Raw genomic sequence first — 23,581 nt, 5'->3', positions numbered from 1 at the left:
TAACACTGGTGAACTCTGATAAGGATTTATGCTAACGCCCAGTGTTAAACATTTTCTAGTTTTAAATAAACAGCTGATTCTGGTATAAACTGTTCCAGAAACAGATTGATACAGTCTGAGGCCAGTTTTAAGACAAGAGTGAAGAGTATAAAGACATTTCCTTGATTTTATTTTAGCCCACTATTTGGATAGCCAGCATAGCCCAGCTGCTATTACAGCACCACAGGTCAGTTTGCTTAGCTAGCTAGAGTGTAGCTAACTTTAAAATGGCCCAGAACAACAATCTGCCTGTTTAAACTTCAGTGTTAAATAGTTTCCACCCATAATTGAAAGATAAGAAATTGTAATTATGTAAATGCTTCTCATAATTTTGAGAATCCTCATAATTCATGAATACTGTATTTTATGATGAGACTCATCATCGTATTAACTACAGTTTAGCTTCTCATGATTATGAAATAACGCTGGCTAACAAGACATTACAGCTCTTATATGGTCAAAGGTAAAGAATAACATCACCATTAAAACTTGAAATTGTTTTAAACTTCAAATTAAAAATTATATTGAGTTTCACATGCTGCTTCTCTTCATGTTTTTTTTTTTTTATTTTCAGCCAAACTTGTATATAAAACACCATTCTACACAAGCTGATAAAACATCCTTTAAAACGTGTACAATTTTGAATATTTTATTGGAAGAAAGCACTAAATACCCCAAACTTAAAATAAACTGATTTCAAGTCCTGATATTTTCCAGTTCAGAATTTTTAACAAATTGATTTATTTTGTGTGTGTTTGCGTGTGTCATTGTCCAGATATTTATGGACCCAACTGTATGAGGTGCCAGTGTAAATATGGCTTTTTGTTTTGTTTAGTTGTCAGCAGTAGTCGGTCCTTCAGACCATCTTTACCCTGGTCGCCCTGCGCTGGCACCGAGCCCCCCCGAAAAAAAAACAACAACAAATAACCAAAAACAACAAGGAGCTTGGATGGGGATCCGCCAGAACCCAATCCAGCTGAAGGATGACTCCAAGAAGATGCAAGGCACCCGTTTCCACAGACTCCCTGGCCTTTGCAGTTTGTCCAGTGTTAAGGGTAGCGACTGGTTCCTCGCCATTGTTTCAAAGAAGGTTCCTGCGGTTCAGATGGCACACAAAGAAAAGAACCTGGATTGCGTTTATAGGCCCTTGTTTTGATTTTCAGAAGGATTTTTTTCTGGTTTAAGAGGCTTCAGGCTGAGACAGTGGAGCCAGGGGGCTGAACCTGGTCCACGTAGGTTTTCTACGTGCTGTTAGCACCAGAGGCGGGTTGGCGCTCCCTGATCTTCTTTGACTGAAGATGACAGAGACGTTCGGGGGGGCTGGGAACGGCAGGTTGGTCCAGGTCTCCATGGCAACCATTCAGATTGTAGTGTGCAGTTGTGTAAGTGCGTGCATTCGCTTGTGCATTTATCTGCTCCGACAAAGCCAGAAAACCAGAGGTTTGAGGACCATTTGCATTTGGAATAAATCCGGATTAATTCTATTTTTCGTCCTTTTGGGGCGATGCTAAATCCAGAATCATTGCATTTAAACCCAGTTGTGGTCCGGGTCTGTCCCTGGGTTTAGCCCCTGGTGGGGTGGTGTTGAATTTAGTCCTTGTTAGTATTTTTGTGTTTCTGCGGGCGCAGGGATGTGTGGGCGTGGTCAGACCCGTAACGATGGTCCTGCAGCGCTGGTGAGGTGCGTGGTCGAGCCGTATTCATAGCCCACATCCACAATGTCGTGGGCCCCACGCACCAGCCGCCCTGGAAAAGGCTGCGCCTGAACCTGCCGGTCGCGGAAACTCTGGATGTAGCTCTGGACACGACAGAGAAGAGATGGATTCACAGAAAACACCAGACGCAAAGACAAAGAAATAAAAACATAATTATATTAGAAGAACTCTCATTGGAGCACCACACAGACAAATGATCAAGAACAAATATTGAAATAGCGCCCCCATGTGTCAGCTTTCAGCTCCATGTGTATTCAGGTTACCAGACACCTGATAACCTGAATATGATTTCTGAAAAAAACGAGACAACATGACCTTTACAACCCCAATTCCAATGAAGTTGGGACGTTGTGTAAAATGTAAATAAAAACAGAATCCAATGATTTTTAAATCTTCTTCAACCTATATTCAATTGAATACACCACAAAGACAAGATATTTAATGTTCAAACTGATAAACTTTATTGTTTTTGTGCAAATAATTGCTCATTTTGAAATGGATGCCTACAACATGTTTCAAAAAAGCTGGGACAGTGGTATGTTTACCACTGTGTTACATCACCTTTCCTTCTAACAACACTCAATAAGCATTTGGGAACTGAGGACACTAATTGTGAGTGTCATGATTGGGTATAAAAGGAGCATCCCCAAAAAGCTCAGCCGTTCACAAGCAAAGATGGGGTGAGGATCACCACTTTATGAACAAGTGCATGAAAAAAACAGTGCAACAGTTTAAGAACAATGTTTCTCAATGTTCAACTGCAAGGAATTTGGGGTTTCCATCATCTACAGTCCATAATTTAATCAGAAGATTCAGAGAATCTGGAGAACTTTCTACATGTAAGCGGCAAGGCTGAAAACCAACACTGAATGCCCGTGACCTTTGATCCCTCAGGCAACACTGCATTAACAACCGACATCATTGTGTAAAGGATCTTACCGCGTGGGCTCAGGAACACTTCAGAAAACCACTGTCAGTTAACAGAGTTCGTCGCTACATCTACAAGTGCAAGTTAAAACTCTACCATGCAAAGCGAAAGCCAAACATCAACAACATCAAGAAACGCTGCCGCCTTCTCAGGGCCCGAGCTCATTTGAAATGGACAGACACAAAATGGAAAAGTGTGCTGTGGTCTGATGAGTCCACATTTCAAATTGTTTTTGGAAATCATGGACGTCGTGTCCTCTGGACAAAAAAGGAAAAAGACCATCCAGATTGTTACCAGCGCAAAGTTCAAAAGCCAGCATCTGTGATGATATGGGGGTGTGTTAGTGCCCATGGCATGGACAACTTACACATCTGTGATGGTATGGGGGTGTGTTAGTGCCCATGGCATGGACAACTTACACATCTGTGATGGTATGGGGGTGTGTTAGTGCCCATGGCATGGACAACTTACACATCTGTGATGGCACCATCAATGCTGAAAGGTACATCCAGGTTTTGGAGCAACACATGCTGCCATCCAAGCAACGTCTTTTTCAGGGACGTCCCTGCTTATTTCAGCAAGACAATGCCAAGCCACATTCTGCACATGTTACAACAACGTGGCTTCATAGTACGAGGTCTGTTAGAAAAGTATCATACCTTTTTATTTTTTTCAAAACCATATGGATTTGAATCACGTGTGATTACATCAGCCAAGCTTGAACCTTCGTGCGCATGCGTGAGTTTTTTCACGCCTGTCGGTTGCGTCATTCGCCTGTGAGCACGCCTTGTGGGAGGAGTGGTCCAGCCCCCTCGTCGTTTTTTCACTGTAGAAGAATGTCTGAAGGACTGCTGTTTTGTTGTATTAAAATTTTTTCAGAAACTCTGCCAGACAACCAGCTGGAAACCATTTCGAAGATTCGGTTGGCTTTCGGTGAAAATTTTATGGGCTTCAGAGAGAATAAGGATTGTTACTGTCGCTTTAAGGACGGCCCACAGCACCGGAGGGCGCGCCGCGCTCCGAGCCGAGATCGAGAGGCTGAAGGGGCTGATCACTTCCAAATTTAAGGCTCTGTTGATGCAGGATGTGTGTAACTAGCAGAGAAGTTTCATAAAAGGTTGGGATCAGCACTTTATCAGCACATTCCACTGTTAAAGGAGATTTTGTAATGAAAGATGTGCGGACGGATTCGCGCGTCAGGACGCAGCCGCTTATCTCACGGCGGGACAAAAAACACCTCCGTGTTGGAAACCATTCGTAAGATTCAGGCGGCTTTCGATCGCTTTTCAGTCGAGTGAGTATCCGAGAAATTGTTTAACAGCTGGGCATGTTCCAACTTGTCCTGTAAGGCTTCTAACATGGAGGTGTTGTTTGTCGAGCGCCATGAGCGGCTGCGTCCTGACACGCGAATCCGTCCGCACGTCGTTCATGACAAAATCTCCTTTAACAGTGGAATGTGCCGATAAAGTGCTGATCCCGACCTCTTCTGAAACTTCTCTGCTAGTTACACGACGTCCTGCATCAACAGAGCCTTAAATTTGGAAGTGATCTGCTCATTCCAGCCTGTCGATCCCGGCTCGGAGCGCGGCGCGCCCTCCGGCGTTGTGGACTGTCCTTAAAGCGACAGTAACAATCCTTATTCTCTCTGAAGCCCATAAAATTTTCACCGAAAGCCAACCGAATCTTCGAAATGATTTCCAGCTGGTTGTCTGGCAGTTTCTGAAAAATTTTAATGCAACAAAACGGCAGTCCTTCAGACATTCTTCTGACAATGAAAAAACGATGAGAGGGGTGGACCAGTGCTCACACAAAGCCTGCTTACAGGCGAATGACGCAACTGACAGGCGTGAAAAAACTCACGCATACGCACAAAGGTTCAAGCTTGGCTGATGTAATCACACGTGATTCAAATCCATATAATTTTTGAAAAAAATAAAAAGGTCCGATACTTTTCTAACAGACCTCGTAAAAGAGCGCGGGTACTAGACTGGCCTGCCTGCGGTCCAGACCTGTCACCCATTGATTGCCACCCAAATATTTGCTCATTTTGAAATGGATTTGCATTTTATCAGTTTGAACATTAAATATCTTGTCTTTGTGGTGTATTCAATTGAATATAGGTTGAAGAGGATTTGAAAATCATTGTATTCTGTTTTTATTTACATTTTACACAACATCCCAACTTCATTGGAGTTGGGACGTTGTATAACGATAATAAACAAGCGCCTGTTTCAGTAAAAAAAAAAATAAAAAACACAATTTGAGCAGCGCAAGAATGCTGACAACCAAAAACCACACAACGAACAGGAAGCTCACTGGCGACAGGACGTCTGTGTCGTAGCGGCGGATGGGGTTTGGTTTGCGGCGGTAGGCGGCCTCTGGGTGGAGCTGTTTGGCCTGATGGTGAGAGGCGGAGCCATGTTGCTGCTTCTTCTTCTTCTTGTTGCGATAGCGGTCGTCCCGCTGGCGAATCCGCATCACCTGCATCCTCCTCTGCTGCCGGCTGATGATCACTGAGAGAAAAAAAACACCTTCAAAATCAAACGCCATCATCAGGAAAAATAAACATGGTGTTACCGGGTCGCAGGTCGTACTCACCCTTTGTGTGGGAGTAACCCTCAGCGGTCACCTTCCACTGCACCATCACACCCAGCAGCGTGAGGGCGGGCCACACCCCAAGCACCACCCACGTCATCCAGCACACCGGCTTGCCTGGCGCCGCTTTAATGCGCTCGTACACGTACAACAGGAGGGCGAAGAGCTCCACAAAGTAGTCCAACGCCACAGTGATGACCGCCGCACCGAACATGGCTGTGGACAGGGTGGTGAAGAGGCACTGCCACTGCAGCGTAAGCACGGCGAACAGCATGCCTAGGCCAAGCAGCACGCCCAGGGGCACCCAGACGGAGCGTGGCGGGCTGTTGGAAAGCTCCTCCATGCCCACCAGGGTGGCCACAGCCACCAACAGGCCCAGCAGCAGGCCCACCATGAACAGGCCCACGCTCCGAACCAGCATGGTGACCAGGCCGCAGAGCGTGCCGATGCCCAGGCCGATGCCCACCGAGGCCTCCACACTCAGCTGGGTGTCCAACACGCGCTCCTTGTAGCAGAGCATGAAGATGACCACGGAGCCGAACATCAGGCCCGTCAGGAACATCACCGCCTTGAAGCAGCGGTAACCTGAGAGACAAACCAGGAGAAGGGCTGAAAACGGGTTTCATGCAGGTGTCCTTTATGACATCACAACCTTCTAAAAGTTCAGACGCATTTTGCTTGATGTGAACTCTTGACATTAACAGTGAAGTCAAGTTTTTAAAAAATATCATCTGGTTTTTACCAAACTAAGACTTGGGTCTGGCCCGGAAGAATAACTTTTCAGGACATTTAAGTCCAGGATCCACTTGAGGAGACAGATCCAGAGTTGGTGGATTGATTGGAGGAAGAATACGCTTTTATGTTTCCCTAAAGCTCCTTTACATGCTTCAAAGTAAACTGGATCCATGATGGGCTGATCCAGAAGTTTCTGACTCACCAAAGAAGCAGTAAACAATTCCGAAGAGGCAGCACATGGAGCAGACAACGGAGGGAACCACCGTGTAGCGCCCGCTGATGTCACCGCAGCCGCTCAGCCACTGGGGGCTCAGATCGCGGTCGGGCTTCAGCAGCAGCATCTCCAAGGTGGTTGTCATGGTGGATGGCTGGGGAGCAGGTAGAGGAGGCGGAGCTACAGAGGGAGGTGTTCGGGTGGGATGCTATGAAGCCCCGCCCAGCAACATGAAGTCACCTGTGGAAGAAGACAGTCAGGAGCTCACATTAGTGGAGACCTACAGACGGCTCCAGGAGGGGGTCAAGGTGTCGCCTCCGGGTTCTGAACGACGACAGGGTTCAGATCCACTGACCCAGAATTTAGATTAAGTGAAGCCGAGACCTGTTCTGTTCCTAATAAAATGAATTAAGGAAGCATAGAACTAGACTATATCAGTCTGCTGCCACACGAAAGGGAAAATAAGTGCGTCTTAAGTCTGGACTTGAAAGTCTCCACAGAATCTAACTGTTTTATTCAATTCAATTCAATTCAATTTATTAATTTATATAGCGCCAACTCATGATAAAGTCGCTCCAAGGCGCTTCACACAATTCATAACACAAAGTAATTTAAAGTCAAAAATAAAATCAAGAAAAGCACAATAAAAAGATAAAACACAGTAGAATAAAAAGAAATCACAAAGCAAACACAAAAACAAATTAAATTAATGATAAGACAGTCTAAAAAAGTGGGTCTTCAGTCTTGATTTAAAAGTCTCCACCATGTCAGACTGCCGAATAACAGCAGGTAGATCGTTCCAAAGAGTCGGACCACGGTAGGAGAAGACTCTATACCCCACAAACTTATTGCTCACCATCAAAACACACAGAAGCCCTGCGCCCTGCGAACGCAAGGGCCGCGCAGGTACGTAGGGCTTAACCAAGCCCACCAGGTAGGAAGATGCCAGTCCATGAACAATTTTATAAACCAACAATAAGACTTTAAAATCCGATCTGGCAGAAACCGGAAGCCAGAATGGATGCCGGAATGGGTGTAATGTGGTCAAACCTTCTACTTTGTGTCAAAAGTCTGGCAGCAACATTCTGCACCAATTGAAGTCCCCGAATGCTAGACTGCAGCAGACCAGAAAATAAAGCATTACAATAATCCAGTCTAGAAAGAAATAAACACATGTATCAAAGTCTCAGCATCAGCCATAGACAGGATGGGACGAATCCTCGTTTCGCAGATGGAAGAAGGCAGTCCTCGTAATGTCTCTAATGTGGGGGCCAAAAGACAACATAGGATCAAAAATTACTCCAAGATTCCTCACTTTGTCCGTATGATGCACAACACTCAAATCCAAATTAAGCACCAGCTGGTCAAAATGATGCCGATGTCTGGCTGAACCAAGAACCATCATTTCAGTCTTATTAGAATTCAAGAGTAGGAAATTACTAGACAACCAACTTCTCACAGATATAAGGCAATCTTCTAAGGCTTTTATATGGGCAAGTTTACCAGCAGTTACTGGCATGTACAGTTGAGTATCATCAGCATAACAACGAAAGACAATCCCGTAATGCCGCAGAATATGCCCAAGGGGCGCAATATAAAGTGAGAAAAGCAAGGGGCCTAACACAGACCCCTGTGGAACCCCAAATTTCATTTCACCAAAGCCAGAAGTAGTGTTATTATACACAACACAATAAGAACAACTGGACAAGTATGGCGTCAACCAAGCAAGAACACTTCCAGTAATCCCAAAGTAATTTTCCAGCCTATCAAGTAAAACACGATGATCCATAGTATCAAACGCAGCACTAAGATCTAAAAGCACTAAAACCATCTTGGTGTCCGAATCCATTGCACACAGAAAATCATTCACCACTCTAATAAGCGCTGTCTCTGTAGAGTGATGTTTTTAGACCACTGACGCAAGAGGTGTGATGTCAGTATTTGTGACAGCGATACTGCGAACAAGGACCAAATCCAAGGTATTTCCAGTAATATGTGTCGAACCCTGAATACATTACTGAAATCCTAATACAGCCATAATGTCCACAAATGAATGTTGAAGTCACCAGTTCTTCTGAACTTGGCTATATGTAGTATCCTGGGAAAAGTGGAGAGTCAGATGTTCAAACAAATTACATTTTAGACCCCAACAGCTAGTAAACTAAACCCAGATTTATACATTAGAGCAACACCCCCGCCTTGCTTTGTATCACGAGGGACGTGACTAAATGTGTATGCTGGTGGGCAGGCTTCATTTAAAGAGAGGACAACAGTAGGTTTAAGCCAGGTTTCACATGAACCAATCATACTCAACAAAAATATAAACGCAACACTTTTGGTTTTGCTCCCATTTTGTATGAGATGAACTCAAAGATCTAAAACTTTTTCCACATACACAATATCACCATTTCCCTCAAATATTGTTCACAAACCAGTCTAAATCTGTGATAGTGAGCACTTCTCCTTTGCTGAGATAATCCATCCCACCTCACAGGTGTGCCATATCAAGATGCTGATTAGACACCATGATTAGTGCACAGGTGTGCCTTAGACTGCCCACAATAAAAGGCCACTCTGAAAGGTGCAGTTTTATCACACAGCACAATGCCACAGATGTCGCAAGATTTGAGGGAGCGTGCAATTGGCATGCTGACAGCAGGAATGTCAACCAGAGCTGTTGCTCGTGTATTGAATGTTGATTTCTCTACCATAAGCCATCTCCAAAGGCATTTCAGAGAATTTGGCAGTACATCCAACCAGCCTCACAACCGCAGACCACGTGTAACCACACCAGCCCAGGACCTCCACATCCAGTATGTTCACCTCCAAGATCGTCTGAGACCAGCCACTCGGACAGCTGCTGAAACAATCGGTTTGCATAACCAAAGAATTTCTGCACAAACTGTCAGAAACCGTCTCAGGGAAGCTCATCTGCATGCTCGTCGTCCTCATCGGGGTCTTGACCTGACTCCAGTTCGTCGTGTAACCGACTTGAGTGGGCAAATGCTCACATTTGCTGGCGTTTGGCACGTTGGAGAGGTGTTCTCTTCACGGATGAATCCCGGTTCACACTGTCCAGGGCAGATGGCAGACAGCGTGTGTGGCGTCGTGTGGGTGAGCGGTTTTCTGATGTCAATGTTGTGGATCGAGTGGCCCATGGTGGCGGTGGGGTTATGGTATGGGCAGGCGTCTGTTGTGGACGAAGAACACAGGTGCATTTTATTGATGGCATACCGTGACGAGATCCTGAGGCCCATTGTTGTGCCATCCAGGAACATCACCTCATGTTGCAGCAGGATAATGCATGGCCCCATGTTGCAAGGATCTGTACACAATTCTTGGAAGCTGAAAATGTCCCAGTTCTTGCATGGCCGGCATACTCACCGGACATGTCACCCATTGAGCATGTTTGGGATGCTCTGGACCGGCGTATACGACAGCGTGTACCAGTTCCTGCCAATATCCAGCAACTTCGCACAGCCATTGAAGAGGAGTGGACCAACATTCCACAGGCCACAATTGACAAACCTCATCAACTCTATGCGAAGGAGATGTGTTGCACTGCATGAGGCAAATGGTGGTCACACCAGATACTGACTGGTATCCCCCCCCCAATAAAACAAAACTGCACCTTTCAGAGTGGCCTTTTATTGTGGACAGTCTAAGGCACACCTGTGTATATGTAAGTGATGTTCTATAATTAGATCATTTATCAATGGTGATTTTGAGGACAGTGACCTTATATTGATGAGACCCAAACTAAGGACCTCAGTGGGGTTGACAATTGGACTGTTGGGATTTGGGGGTGATTCCAGAGTAGTATATATAATATCAATCAATATGTGCGTGTGTAACAGGACCAGCGTGCTACATTTCAGTGGTAAAGGTAATCAATATGTGATACATATATATATATACACTCAACAAAAAATATAAACGCAACAAAAAATATAAACGCAACACTTTTGGTTTTGCTTCCATTTTGTATGAGATGAACTCAAAGATCTAAAACTTTTTCCACATACACAATATCACCATTTCCCTCAAATATTGTTCACAAACCAGTCTAAATCTGTGATAGTGATCACTTCTCCTTTGCTGATATATATATATATATATATATATATATATATATATATATATATATATATGTGTGTGTGTGTGTGTGTGTGTGTGTGTGTGTGTATCTGTACTGAGACAAACAGCGCCCCTCTGGCAGATACTGTTACTACTTTTATATTTGATCCATTAATAACTGTTTTCTGCAGCTTGTAGTTAATGAGATAAATGTCGAACAAACATTGACATTCAGCCTCACTGAAGAACAATTGGATCTTTTTTGTTTGTTTGTTTGTAGCTTTTTTGGTCGTGTGGAGCAGCGAGTGTGTTTTGGACAAACATTTGCATTTGAAGCGAACCATTAAAAACATTACACTCTCAGAGCATTATTGTTGTTTTCATAATGACATAACACAAATAATCTGTGGGCGGGGTTTTGCGGCCTGTCAGCACAGACGTTAAGTCGTTTGAAATGTAGATCTCAGTGGAGATGTGCACTTTCTGCTGCTTGAATCAACAACACAGAATCTGCTTCCTGTCTGTTGCCATGACAACAGCAAGATGCTGACAGACAGACAGCCCTCGGCGAGACCCCTGACCAATGACACAGCAGCTTACAGTCACACAGCAACAGGGTGAAAGCCAATCAGTAACGCTGTCTGTTCGTGCACGTCAGAGTGTGCTGGAAAACATGATTATGCTGCCATAGCAACAACACAGACACCATCATCATAATCAACATCAACAACATCATTATTATCATCAACACCATCATCATCATCATCATCATCATCATCAATACCATCATCAGTCATCAACACCATCATCATCACCATCGACACCATCATCATTATCATTAACACCATCATCATCATCAACACCATCATCATTATCATCATCATCATCACCACCATCATCATAATCATTAACACCATCATCAACAACACCATCATCATTATCATCATCACCGTCATCAACACCATAATCATAATCATTAACACCATCATCATTATCATCATCACCGTCATCAACACCATAATCATAATCATTAACACCATCATCATCACCACAATCATCATCAGCACCACCAACACCATCGTCATCAAATGAGATCAAAGACAGCAAATCAAAGTAAAGACATTAATAATTGATAATATATTTAAAAATCCTGACAATTACCATCAACAACATCAGCAGCAGCAGGATCAACACCATCATCATCATCAATACCATTATCATCAACACCAACATCACCATCATCATCACCATCATTATAACCATCAACACCATCATCATAACCATCAATACCATTATCATCAACACATCATCATTATCATCAAGACCATTATCGTCAACACCATCATCACCATGAACACCATCATCATCACCACCAACACCATCATCACCATTACCATCATCATCATCACCAACACCATCATCATCATCAACACCATCATCATTACCACCAACACCATCATCACCATTACCATCATCATCATCACCAACACCATCATCATCATTAGCACCATCATCATCAACATCAACACCATCATCATCATCTTCATCACCACCACCATCACCAACACCATCATCACCATCAATACCATCATCAGTCATCAACACCATCATCATCATCACCACTGACACCAACATCATTATCATCAACACCATCATCATCATCACCATCAACACCATGATCATTATCATTAATACCATTATCATGAACACCATATCATTATCATCACAGGGTTCTAGCTAGCGCAAACTTGCGTTACGGCCCGTTACGATATAATTTTGGACTGTTACGCTTATTTTGGACCGTGTAATCAACTGTTTCTGCAGCGCGACTCCAGTCTGAAGCATGAATGAAGCAATGCTTCGATTCAATGGCTCGTGGCTCTTTGATTCGCTGCTCTTCAGAAGTGGTAAGTCCGCTTCTTAACTCCTCTCAAAGCCATCAAAATATCATGAGTCATTTTTGTGTGGATTAAAGTCACTAACTGGGACTCATGTCTTGTTGCAGTCAAGAAACAAGAATTGTCCTCCGTTGCGTTGGCACAGCTCCAAACGCTGCGCGGCTCTCTGCTGAGACAGAGTCCGCTCAGAATTAATAACTTCAAAACGAACTGTCGCTTTTAAATAAAATAACACCTCTTACAAACGCTGCAATACAGACAATAAACGACAATCGACTAAAACGTTTTTTCCTCCCAAAATGAGACGTGCTGCATTCTGTATAAACCTGACCTGCAGCACAGCTGTAAGAGCTCAGCTCATAGGTATGGAAATACATTCATGCCAATAATAATGTCTGAAAGGAAATGCTTTTGATCCATCATGTCCAAGGATCCATCATGTAGAGTTTATTATGTCCAGAGTTTAAGGATCCAGTAACCAATTTCATATTTATTTACTTTAAGACTCAATAAAATGTTGTTCAATTTCAACTTAATCAGCTTATAAAGCACCAAATTACAACAAAAGCCGTCTCAAGGTGCCTCACACAGAACAGTTCAACATAAAAAATTTAAACAAATAAATAAAAATAAAAAAATTCAAACCTAATTAAAAACAGAAGTAAAAGAATAAAACATAAAATAAAAACTACTCATAAGAAAGAGAATAAATAGGCTTTAAGTCTTGACTTAAAAATGTCCACGGAATCCGACTGTCTGACTGAGGGTCATGTACTGACTAACCCAGAATGAGATTGTCCACTCAACAAACTTCCCCAGCCTTCTGGACATGATGTAGGGACTTGGGCTGTCGTACCTGGCTTTTCCCCTTTGGGTACCCCGAGAATGGCCAATTTTTAGCTTAAATTTTCAAAAGTTCTCCCCCTTTCCGCACCCCCCACCCCCACCCCGGTCGCTTCGCTCCCTCGACATTACCACTACGCAAAAATTTTATCCTAGCTAGAACCCTGCATCAATACGAATAGCATCAACACCATCATCATTATAATCAACACCATCATCACAATCATTAACACCATCCTCATCATCACAACATCATTATCATCATCATCATCATCACCACTAACACCATCATTATCACCATCAACACCATCATCATTATCATCAACACCATCATCACAATCATTAACACCATCCTCATCATCACAACATCATTATCATCATCATCATCATCATCACCACTAACACCATCATTATCACCATCGACACCATCATCATTATCATCAACACCATCATCACAATCATTAACACCATCCTCATCATCACAACATCATTATCATCATCATCATCAACACCACTAACACCATCATTATCACCATCAACACCATCATCATTATAATCAACACCATCATCACAATCATTAACACCATCCTCATCATCACAACATCATTATCATCATCATCATCACCATCACTAACACCATCATTATCACCATCGACACCATCATCATTATCATCAACACCACCATCATTATCATCACCATCAACATCATCATTATCATCAACACCACCATCATTATCAATACCATTATCATCAACACCATCATCATCAACACCACCATCATTATCATCACCATCAACATCATCATTATCATCAACACCATCATCATTATTATCAACACCATCATCATTATCATCACCATCAGCATCATCATTATCATCAACACCACCATCATTATCAATACCATTATCATCAACACCATCATCATCAACACCACCATCATTATCATCATCAACACCATCATCATTATTATCAACACCATCATCACCATCAACATCATTATCATCAACACCATCATCATAATCATTAACACCATCCTCATCATCACCAACACCATCATCATTATTATCAACACCATCATCACCATCAACACCATCACCATCATCGTCATCAACACCATCATCATAATCATTAACACCATCCTCATCATCACCAACACCATCAGCAGCAGCAGCAGCACCACTAACACCATCATCATGATCATCATCATCATCATCACCACTAACACCATCATCTTCATCATCATCAAAACCATCAGCATCACCATCAACACAATCATCAACATCAATACCATCACCATTATCATCAATACCATAATCATCAGCAGCAGCACAACCAACACCATCAGCAGCAGCAGCAGCACCACCAACACCATCATCATGATCATCATCATCACCACTAACACCATCATCTTCATCATCATCAACACCATCACCATCCTCATCATCACCAACACCATCATCATTATTATCAACACCATCATCACCATCAACACCATCATCTTCATCATCATCAACACCATCAGCATCACCATCATCATCAACACAATCATCAACATCAATACCATCACCATTATCATCAATACCATAATCATCATCATCATCATCATCACCACCACCAACACCATCATCATCAACACCATCATCTTCTTCATCAATCAACACCATCATCATCTTCATCATCACCATCAGCACTATCATCATCATCATCACCATCATCTTTATCACCATCAGCACCATCAACACCATCAGCATTATCATCAAGACCATTATCATCAACACCATCAACATCATCATCATCAGCACCATCATTATCATCAGCACCATCAACACCATCAGCATTATCATCAACACCATCATCATCATTGTTATAAACATCATCATCATCATCATCACCACCAACACCATCATCATCATTATCATCAACACCATCATCATAATCATTAACATCATCACCAACACCATCATCATTAGCACCACCATCAACACCATCACCATCATTATTATCATCAACACCATCATCATAATCATTAACACCATCCTCATCATCATCATCACCACCACGAACAGCATCATCATCCTCATCACCACCAACATCATCATTACCATTACCATCATCATCATCACCAACACCATCATCATCATTAGCACCATCATCATTATCAACATCAACAAAAAACACCATCAACATCAATACCATCACCATTATCATCAATACCATCATCATCATCAGCACAACCAACACCATCAGCAGCAGCAGCAGCACCACCAACACCATCATCATGATCATCATCATCACCACTAACACCATCATCTTCATCATCATCAACACCATCAGCATCACCATCATCATCAACACAATCATCAACATCAACCCCATCATCCTTATCATCAATACCATCATTATCATCATCATCATCATCATCACCACCACCATCATTATCATCAACACCATCATGATCATCATCATTAACACAATCATTAATCAATACTATTATCATTAACAGCACCGTCATCAACATCAACACCATCACCATCAACACCATCAGCAGCAGCAGCAACACCAACACCATCATCATGATCATCATCATCACCACTAACACCATCTTCATCATCATCAACACCATCAGCATTATCATCAAGACCATTATCATCAACACCATCATCATCATTGTTATCAACACCATCATCATCATCATCATCATCACCACCACCACTAACACCATCATCATCATTACCATCATCATTATCATCAACACCATCATCATAATCATTAACACCATCAACATCATCACCAACACCATCATCATTATCAAGACCATTATCATAATCATTAACACCATCAACATCATCACCAACACCATCATCATTATCAAGACCATTATCATAATCATTAACACCATCCTCATCATCACCAACACCATCATCGTTATCATCAAGACCATTATCTTGAACACCATCATCATTATTATTATCATCAACACCATCATCATAATCATTAACACCATCCTCATCATCATCATCATCACCACCACGAACAGCATCATCATCCTCATCAACACCATCATCATCATTATTATCATCAACACCATCATCATAATCATTAACACCATCCTCATCATCATCACCACCACGAACAGCATCATCATCCTCATCAACACCATCATCATCACCACCAACACCATCATTACCATTACCATCATCATCATCACCAACACCATCATCATCATTAGCACCATCATCATTATCAACATCAACATCAACACCATCATCAACATCAATACCATCACCATCATCATCATTAGCACCACCATCATTATCAACATCAACACCATCAATACCATCACCATTATCATCAATACCATCATCATCATCAGCACAACCAACACCATCAGCAGCAGCAGCAGCAGCACCACCAACACCATCATCATGATCATCATCATCACCACAATCATCAACATCAACCCCATCATCCTTATCATCAGTACCATTATCATCAATACTATCATTATCATCATCATCATCACCACCACCACCATCATTATCATCAACACCATCATGATCATCATCATTAACACAATCATTAATCAATACTATTATCATTAACAGCACCATCATCAACATCAACACCATCACCATCAACACCATCATAATCATCATGAATCAACACCATCATCTTCATCATCACCATCAGCACTATCATCATCAGCACCATCAGCATTATCATCAAGACCATTATCAACACCATCATCATCATTATTATCAACACCATCCTCACCATCAACACCACCATCATTATCATCAACACCATCATCATCATCATCACCATTATCATCATTATCATCAGCACCATCATCATAATCATTAACACCATCCTCATCATCACCAACACCATCATCATTATCAAGACCATTATCATAATCATTAACACCATCCTCATCATCACCAACACCATCATCGTTATCATTAAGACCATTATCGTCAACACCATCATCATTATTATCAACACCATCATCATCACCATCATTATCATCATCACCATTACCGTCATCATTATCACCAACACCATCATCATCACCAACACCAGCATCATTATCATCAATACCATTATCATCACATCATCAACAACACCACCATCATCACCAACACCATCATCATCACCATCAATACCACCATCATTATCATCAATACCATTATCATCAACAACATCATCATCAACACCATCATCACTATCAACACCATCATTATTATCATCAATACCATTATCATCAACACCACCATCATCATCACCATCAACACCGTGATCATTATCATTAATACCATCATCATCAACACCATATCATTATCATCAATACAAATAGCATTAACACCATCAGCATTGCCATCAACACCATCATTATTATAATCAATGCCATTATCATCAACACCATCATCATCACCTCATCATTATCATCAGGACCATTATCATCAACACCATCATCATCACCTCATCATTATCATCAGGACCATTATCATCAACACCATCATCATCACCCTCAGCACCATTATCATTATCATCAATACCATTATTATCATGATCAACACAATCATCAACATCAATACCATCAACATTATCATCAATACCATCAGCAGCAGCAGCACCACCACCACCAATACCATCATCATCAACACCATGATCATTATTATTAATACCATTGTCATCAACACCATATCATTATCAATACAAATAGCATTAACACCATCATCATCACCATCAACATCATCATCATTATAATCAATGCCATTATCATCAACACCATCATCACCTCATCATTATCATCAGTACCATTATCATCAACACCACCATCAACATCATCACCCTCAACACCATCATCCTTATTTTCATTACCATCATCATCAATACCATTATCATCACCATCAACACAATCATCATCAATATCATCAACATTATCAATACCATCATCACCATCATCTTCGCCATCATCGTCATCATCTTCATCACCATCAGCACCATCATTATCAGCAGCACCACCAACACCATCAACATCATCAGATATGCAGGCACACACAAATAAACAAACACACAAACAAACAAACACACAACAAAACAAAACAACAAACACACACAAAACATAAACAAACAAGCACACAAACACATAAAACAAACAAACACACAAACACAAAAACAAACTAACAAACAAACAAGCACACAAACATACAATCAAACATACACAAATAAACAAGCAAACACAAACACACAAATTCAGAAACAAGCAATCACACACACACAAACACAGAAACAAACAAACACACAACAAAACAACAAACACACACAAAACATAAACAAACAAGCACACAAAACACAGAAACAAACAATCAAACAAACAAACACAACGAAACAACAAGCACACACAAAACATAAAACAGCACACAAACACAGAAACAAACAAGCAAACATACAAACACAAAAGCAAACACAGAAACAAACACACACAAAAAACATACAAACAATCAAGCACACAAGCAACCAAACATGCACAAATACGTAGGCACACACAAATAAACAAACACACAAACACACACAAGCAAGCACACAAACAAACAAATAAGCACACACAAAACACAGAAACAAACATACAAACACACACACAAATAAACAATCACACACAAAGACACACACGCACAAACAACAAACAGGAACAATCAAAAACACTCAAATAAACAAATACACACAATCACATGCACAAACAAACAACAAACAGAAACAATCAAACACTCAAAAAAGCACACAAACACAGAAACCACCACACAGAAACATACAAAAACACAGACAAACAAACAAACAAACACACACACAGACACCTTGTTTTCTTCATGTTGGTTTTGACGTCACATTGAAATCAGGATCTGGTTTGGTCATGTGACTGTGGGTGGAAACAGGTGGGCGGAGCTTCAGGAAGGATAAAAACAGAGACAGAGGGGCGAAGACTATAAATCACCGCCGCCCGGCGGCCTTCACACCACGTTGTTATGTAAGGACCCAGAATGCATTAGTCACCTCAGCCTCGTTCCCACGGCCTCCACAACAATGACACACAGTCCTCGTGTCAGCCAGCCGCTCGGAGAGGTGCATTGTGGGAGGAAAACCCACGTTTGTTTCTTCACAGCTTTGCCAACAATCAGTGACCTGTTGTGTGCTCACAAACAACAGAAATGTCCAAAAACTACACCATTTGAAAAAGGCAAACGAGATATAAAGTGGATGAAAAAGAGAAAAATGGTTAAAACCAGGAAAAAATACAAATATCTACGTGTCTGTTGTACGTTAGTTAGTCTGTCCAGCAAAAACTAAAAGAGACCGTGACACAACAACAGTTTTTAAATCAGATGCTTCCTAATTAAAGAAAAGGAGACTGTTTAGAACAAAAACTGACAAACGCTGAAGAATGTGAACGTTGATGTGACTTAAGTGTTTTAAAAGCACTTAAGTCGTCGTCACGTTCACAGATTAACTGTTTGTTGATTGAATTCTTGTCTGAACTTTGATAAACCTCAGAGGGTCTTAAAGAGTCTGTGGGAGTGAAAACGCCACTTAAGTCCTTTAAAAATACCCAAAAATCACTCACAGTCCCAAAATTTGCTCAGGATTTGGCCCGTTTGGTGCTGTGATGTTGTTTTAACCTGAATTTTCACTATGTTCTAAAATGTAGCATTATAACATTGTTAATTAATTCCATGTGCTGCAACCTTCCTGATGTGCCACAACTGTGCTAAAGTTAAACATAAGCTAAAGTTGCTTTTACACACATCGTACAGCAAAGTCTCATGACCTCTTCTCGTGACCTTCATACGCCGGCTGCACGTGGTTACAGACCGCAAACTTCAGGGATGAAAATTCGTCAAAGTGAGAAAGAGACTTTAAACTCGTGTCTCCTTCATCACGAGCAATTTTAAATCTTATCACAAATGATCCAAATTAAAATCACTTTAGATGTTTTTTCTCTCTGTTGTTTTAGTTACACTGAAAAGTAAGATATGTATTTAAAACACCATTTTAAGTGATTTTAAAATGCTTTGAACCAGTTTATTTTCATATACAACAAATTACAGTAAGTTCTTATTTACAGCTCTTATTTAAGACTGTAGATTTAAGAAATCTGACTCTTTTAGGAATGTTTAACTGCAGCAAAAATATATCTGGTGTAAAATCTGTTTTAAAATGTCTTAAAACATTAAATATCCATTTATTTGTGTACTACAAAGGACTGAAATCAGGCTCTTTTAAATTTTTATTTCAAACCAGGTTTATATGGGGTGGTTCACTTGTTTCATTACAGTGAAAAAGTAAGATTTGTATTTAAAACTTAATTATAAGTGGTTTAAAATGGTTTGACCCTGTTTATTTTTAATGTAGAACAAATTACAACCAATTCAATCCATGTGTCTAATTTAAGACTTTAAATTAGATTTAAGTGAGTTAAAGAAATTTGAAAAAAATATATCTGGTGTAAAATCTGTTTTAAGATGTCTTAACAGCATTTAATAGTAGTTTATCCATGTGCTACAAAGATTTAAAACCAGTCTGTTTTAAATTTATAATTAAAACTAGTTAGATTTTATATGGTTTATAGCCATTTAAAGATTACGAGTATAATAATAATAATGATAATAATAATAACATAAAATAAAACTGTATGTGGTTTTCCATTTTAAGCATTTTGAAATGTGGAATAAAGCCTTAATAAATAGGCCTAGAGGATTAAGGCAGAAAGGTTTAAGATAAATTTAAGATATTTTAGTTAAAATTGTAAAACAATACCTGGTTTAAACCACATTTACAGCATTTTAGAAACCTAAAAGCAACTTAAAACATGCACTGTAATTAAAGAAGGGTCTGGACATTCTACTGTGGCTAAGAGATAATCTGGCATTAGGCATTTTCATTTTAATGTTTGTGTAGAACTTTAAAAAAAACATTCAGATTTACTCAGATTGATGCATTTTAGCAACGTTAAGGTTCAGCGCAGTTAAAAGAACTTTGGTTTGAAACCATTTTAAGCAGTTTGTTGGTGTGAAACAGTTTAAACCACTTTAAAATCAGATTATGTCCAGTTTAACCTGTTTCGGATGTGTGGACCGGATTGGACTCAGATTCAGACCCCGGGCCTCGAGTTTGAGAGCTTTTAAAACGAGTTTCAGATGTCAAGGCATTTTAATGAACCCGTTTTTAAGAACCTGCCTGAGGTCAAAACGTTTGATTGTTTATTCGGTTTCAGACCTGATGGTGGATCTGGATCCATGACACGAACCGAGATCCGGTCCAGAGGAAAAAACCCGCTGACACGAGTCACGGCCACAATCCTCGAGACCCAAGCCGGTATTTCTTATCCTAAATTACCGGTTCGTGCGTGTTTCGGTGAAACAAAGACACGCACCGTGCGCGTACGTGGATCCGAACCCTCACCTAAACCCGCGCGCGCCACACCGAACCGCGACGGAGGCTCCATCCGGATCCGGACGCTGTTCTGCGGGCCGGCGGCCTCCGGACTCCAGCAAACCTGGATCACATCCAGCATCGGGGTCCTGATGCGGACCGACGGACGGAGGATGGATCCGCGTATGAAGAGGGCGGCCTCCGCTGCAAAAAGTGACGTCATCCACCGCCAAGAAAAATTTATAAATAAATAGACTGGATTATAACTATAACTAAACATTACTTAATTTAGTAACTGAATCTTTTTTTTTTTAAATAAAAGTTTATTACGTAATGCAAAATATCACTGATAAAGTGAACGATATCTTTTTACAAAACGTAGTTTGGCATTTAAGCAGAAATAGAACATTAAAACACAAAAGTACAGAAGGGATAAAAACATATGCAAAATTATTTACAATAAATAACATGAAGCATTAAAAATGACATATGTCATTTGAACTTTTGTTTTATAAGAAAATTGTTCATGAATTATTCGGTTGTTTTCATAAACCTATAATCAGGTTTTTATTTTATACAAAAACAGAAGGGAACATAAGACCTTTACACAATACTAACATCTGTTTTCTTTGTGATATTTTTAATCGAATCGCAAAGTATCAAAATTTAAGTTTTTTTTTTTTTTTTTTTTTTTTTTTTTACAGTGGAGGACTCGTTGACATTAAGTTAGAGAAAGTAAAGGAAAAAAGTGACATAGGTTAACTTCAAAATAAAATCATCTCAGCAATCGGAAGTTTTCAAATGAATATTTTATAGGAAAATAGTTTTGTTCTATGTTGTACTGAGGTCCAACATGAAAATAAATAAATAAATAAATGAATACATAAAAATTCTGCAGCACTTTTTGCTTTTTCACTGTCAGCAGACTCTGACCCCTGCTGGTCAGGTCTCCTTTTCTTGAGAGAGTTAATTTAAAGTCATACTTGTGTGGTGGCCAAGTGGTTAATGCGCTTGGTTTCAGGTCAGAAGGCTACGGGTTCAAATCCCACCCCTGCCACATTTCTCCATGTAATGTGGAGTTGCATCAGGAGGGGCATCCAGTGTAAAACCTGTGCCAATTCAACATGCAGATCCACCTTGGATTTGCTGTGGTGACCCCAAGTGCAAATGTAGCAGCTGCACTCTGCGTTGTGTTATTATGACTCTGCCCATTCGCTCCCCTCGGGACGCGAACTCACGATCTCTGGCATGGGAGTCAGACTCTCTAACCAGAAGGCTAAAACCCAGGGCTCTGGCCTTGTGACCAGAGAATCCTTTAGAGCTGTTGGGAGTGAGGTTTACTAACTACATCTGCACAGCGACACCTGCTGAACTCCGTTACACTCACCCCCTTAAACTCACTCCCATCCTGGTCACGGCACCATTGTAGCGGCTGCACTCTGCGTTGTGTTGTTATGACTCCGCCCATTCGCTCCCCTCGGGACGCAAACTCACGAGCTCCAGCATGGAAGTCAGACTCTCTAACCAGAAGGCTAAACCCCAGGGCTCTGGCCTTGTGACCAGAGAATCCTTTTGAGCTGCTGGGAGTGAGGTTTACTAACTACATCTGCACAGTGACACCTGCTGGCCTCCGTTACACAAACAAGGGAGCAGCTGAAGGGACTTACTATACTTGGATTTGCACAATCATTTAATTATAGAAGCAGGTCCAAATTTATGATTAAATCTGGATTATTTTCATACACAAAGACATTTTTGTTTAGTATTATTAAAACATGTCACTGAAGGTGGAGTCAAAATGGTCCAATCACACAATGGTTAAAAAAAAACAAATTCAATAAACCAGCTGATAAGAAACACTGAGCAGAAGCTAAAACATTTCAGCAAAGACAAAAAAGTTCAAATCTTTTATAAATTTAATTTTCATTCATTTTGTAAGGTGCCTTGCCTTAATTATACTTTTTTTTTCAGCAAAGATTATTTTCATGTTGATATACTGACACTGTAATTAATTTCAAACATTTTATTATGTTTAAATGAACAAATTACCTATTAATTAATGTGCATTTGGAGAACTTTGATAAAATTGTGCTGTTGTTTTTAAGTG

At 40.8% G+C, this 23,581-nt stretch overlaps 1 protein-coding gene across 1 annotated transcript; it reads right to left on the bottom strand.

Moving 5' to 3' along the window:
- Nucleotides 1-1,680: 1,680 nt before the first annotated feature.
- Nucleotides 1,681-21,649, bottom strand: tmem198b (transmembrane protein 198b). Its single transcript, XM_034179268.1, has 5 exons — nt 21,505-21,649; nt 6,215-6,466; nt 5,281-5,862; nt 4,999-5,195; nt 1,681-1,837 (listed from the first exon to the last, which is right to left on the bottom strand). Exons 2-5 carry the CDS (start codon nt 6,369-6,371, stop codon nt 1,685-1,687), a joined length of 1,089 nt encoding a protein of 362 aa, XP_034035159.1. The 5' UTR covers nt 6,372-6,466; nt 21,505-21,649; the 3' UTR covers nt 1,681-1,684.
- Nucleotides 21,650-23,581: the final 1,932 nt, after the last annotated feature.

Source organism: Thalassophryne amazonica, chromosome 1 (assembly GCF_902500255.1).
Source record: "Thalassophryne amazonica chromosome 1, fThaAma1.1, whole genome shotgun sequence".
NCBI classification, from domain to species: Eukaryota; Metazoa; Chordata; class Actinopteri; order Batrachoidiformes; family Batrachoididae; genus Thalassophryne; species Thalassophryne amazonica.
The sequence above is the reverse complement of the archived record's forward strand: the minus strand, read 5'-3'. Positions and strand labels throughout refer to the sequence as shown.

What these genes read in the sequence shown, in the direction of transcription:
- tmem198b (XM_034179268.1), bottom strand. Translation starts at nt 6,371, where the DNA reads ATGACAACCACCTTGGAGATGCTGCTGCTGAAGCCCGACCGCGATCTG. An exon ending in AATTGTTTACTGCTTCTTTG is followed by an intron (nt 5,863 to 6,214) that starts GTGAGTCAGAAA and finishes TTTGTCTCTCAG; the next exon opens with GTTACCGCTGCTTCAAGGCG. An exon ending in GGGTTACTCCCACACAAAGG is followed by an intron (nt 5,196 to 5,280) that starts GTGAGTACGACC and finishes TTTTTCTCTCAG; the next exon opens with TGATCATCAGCCGGCAGCAG.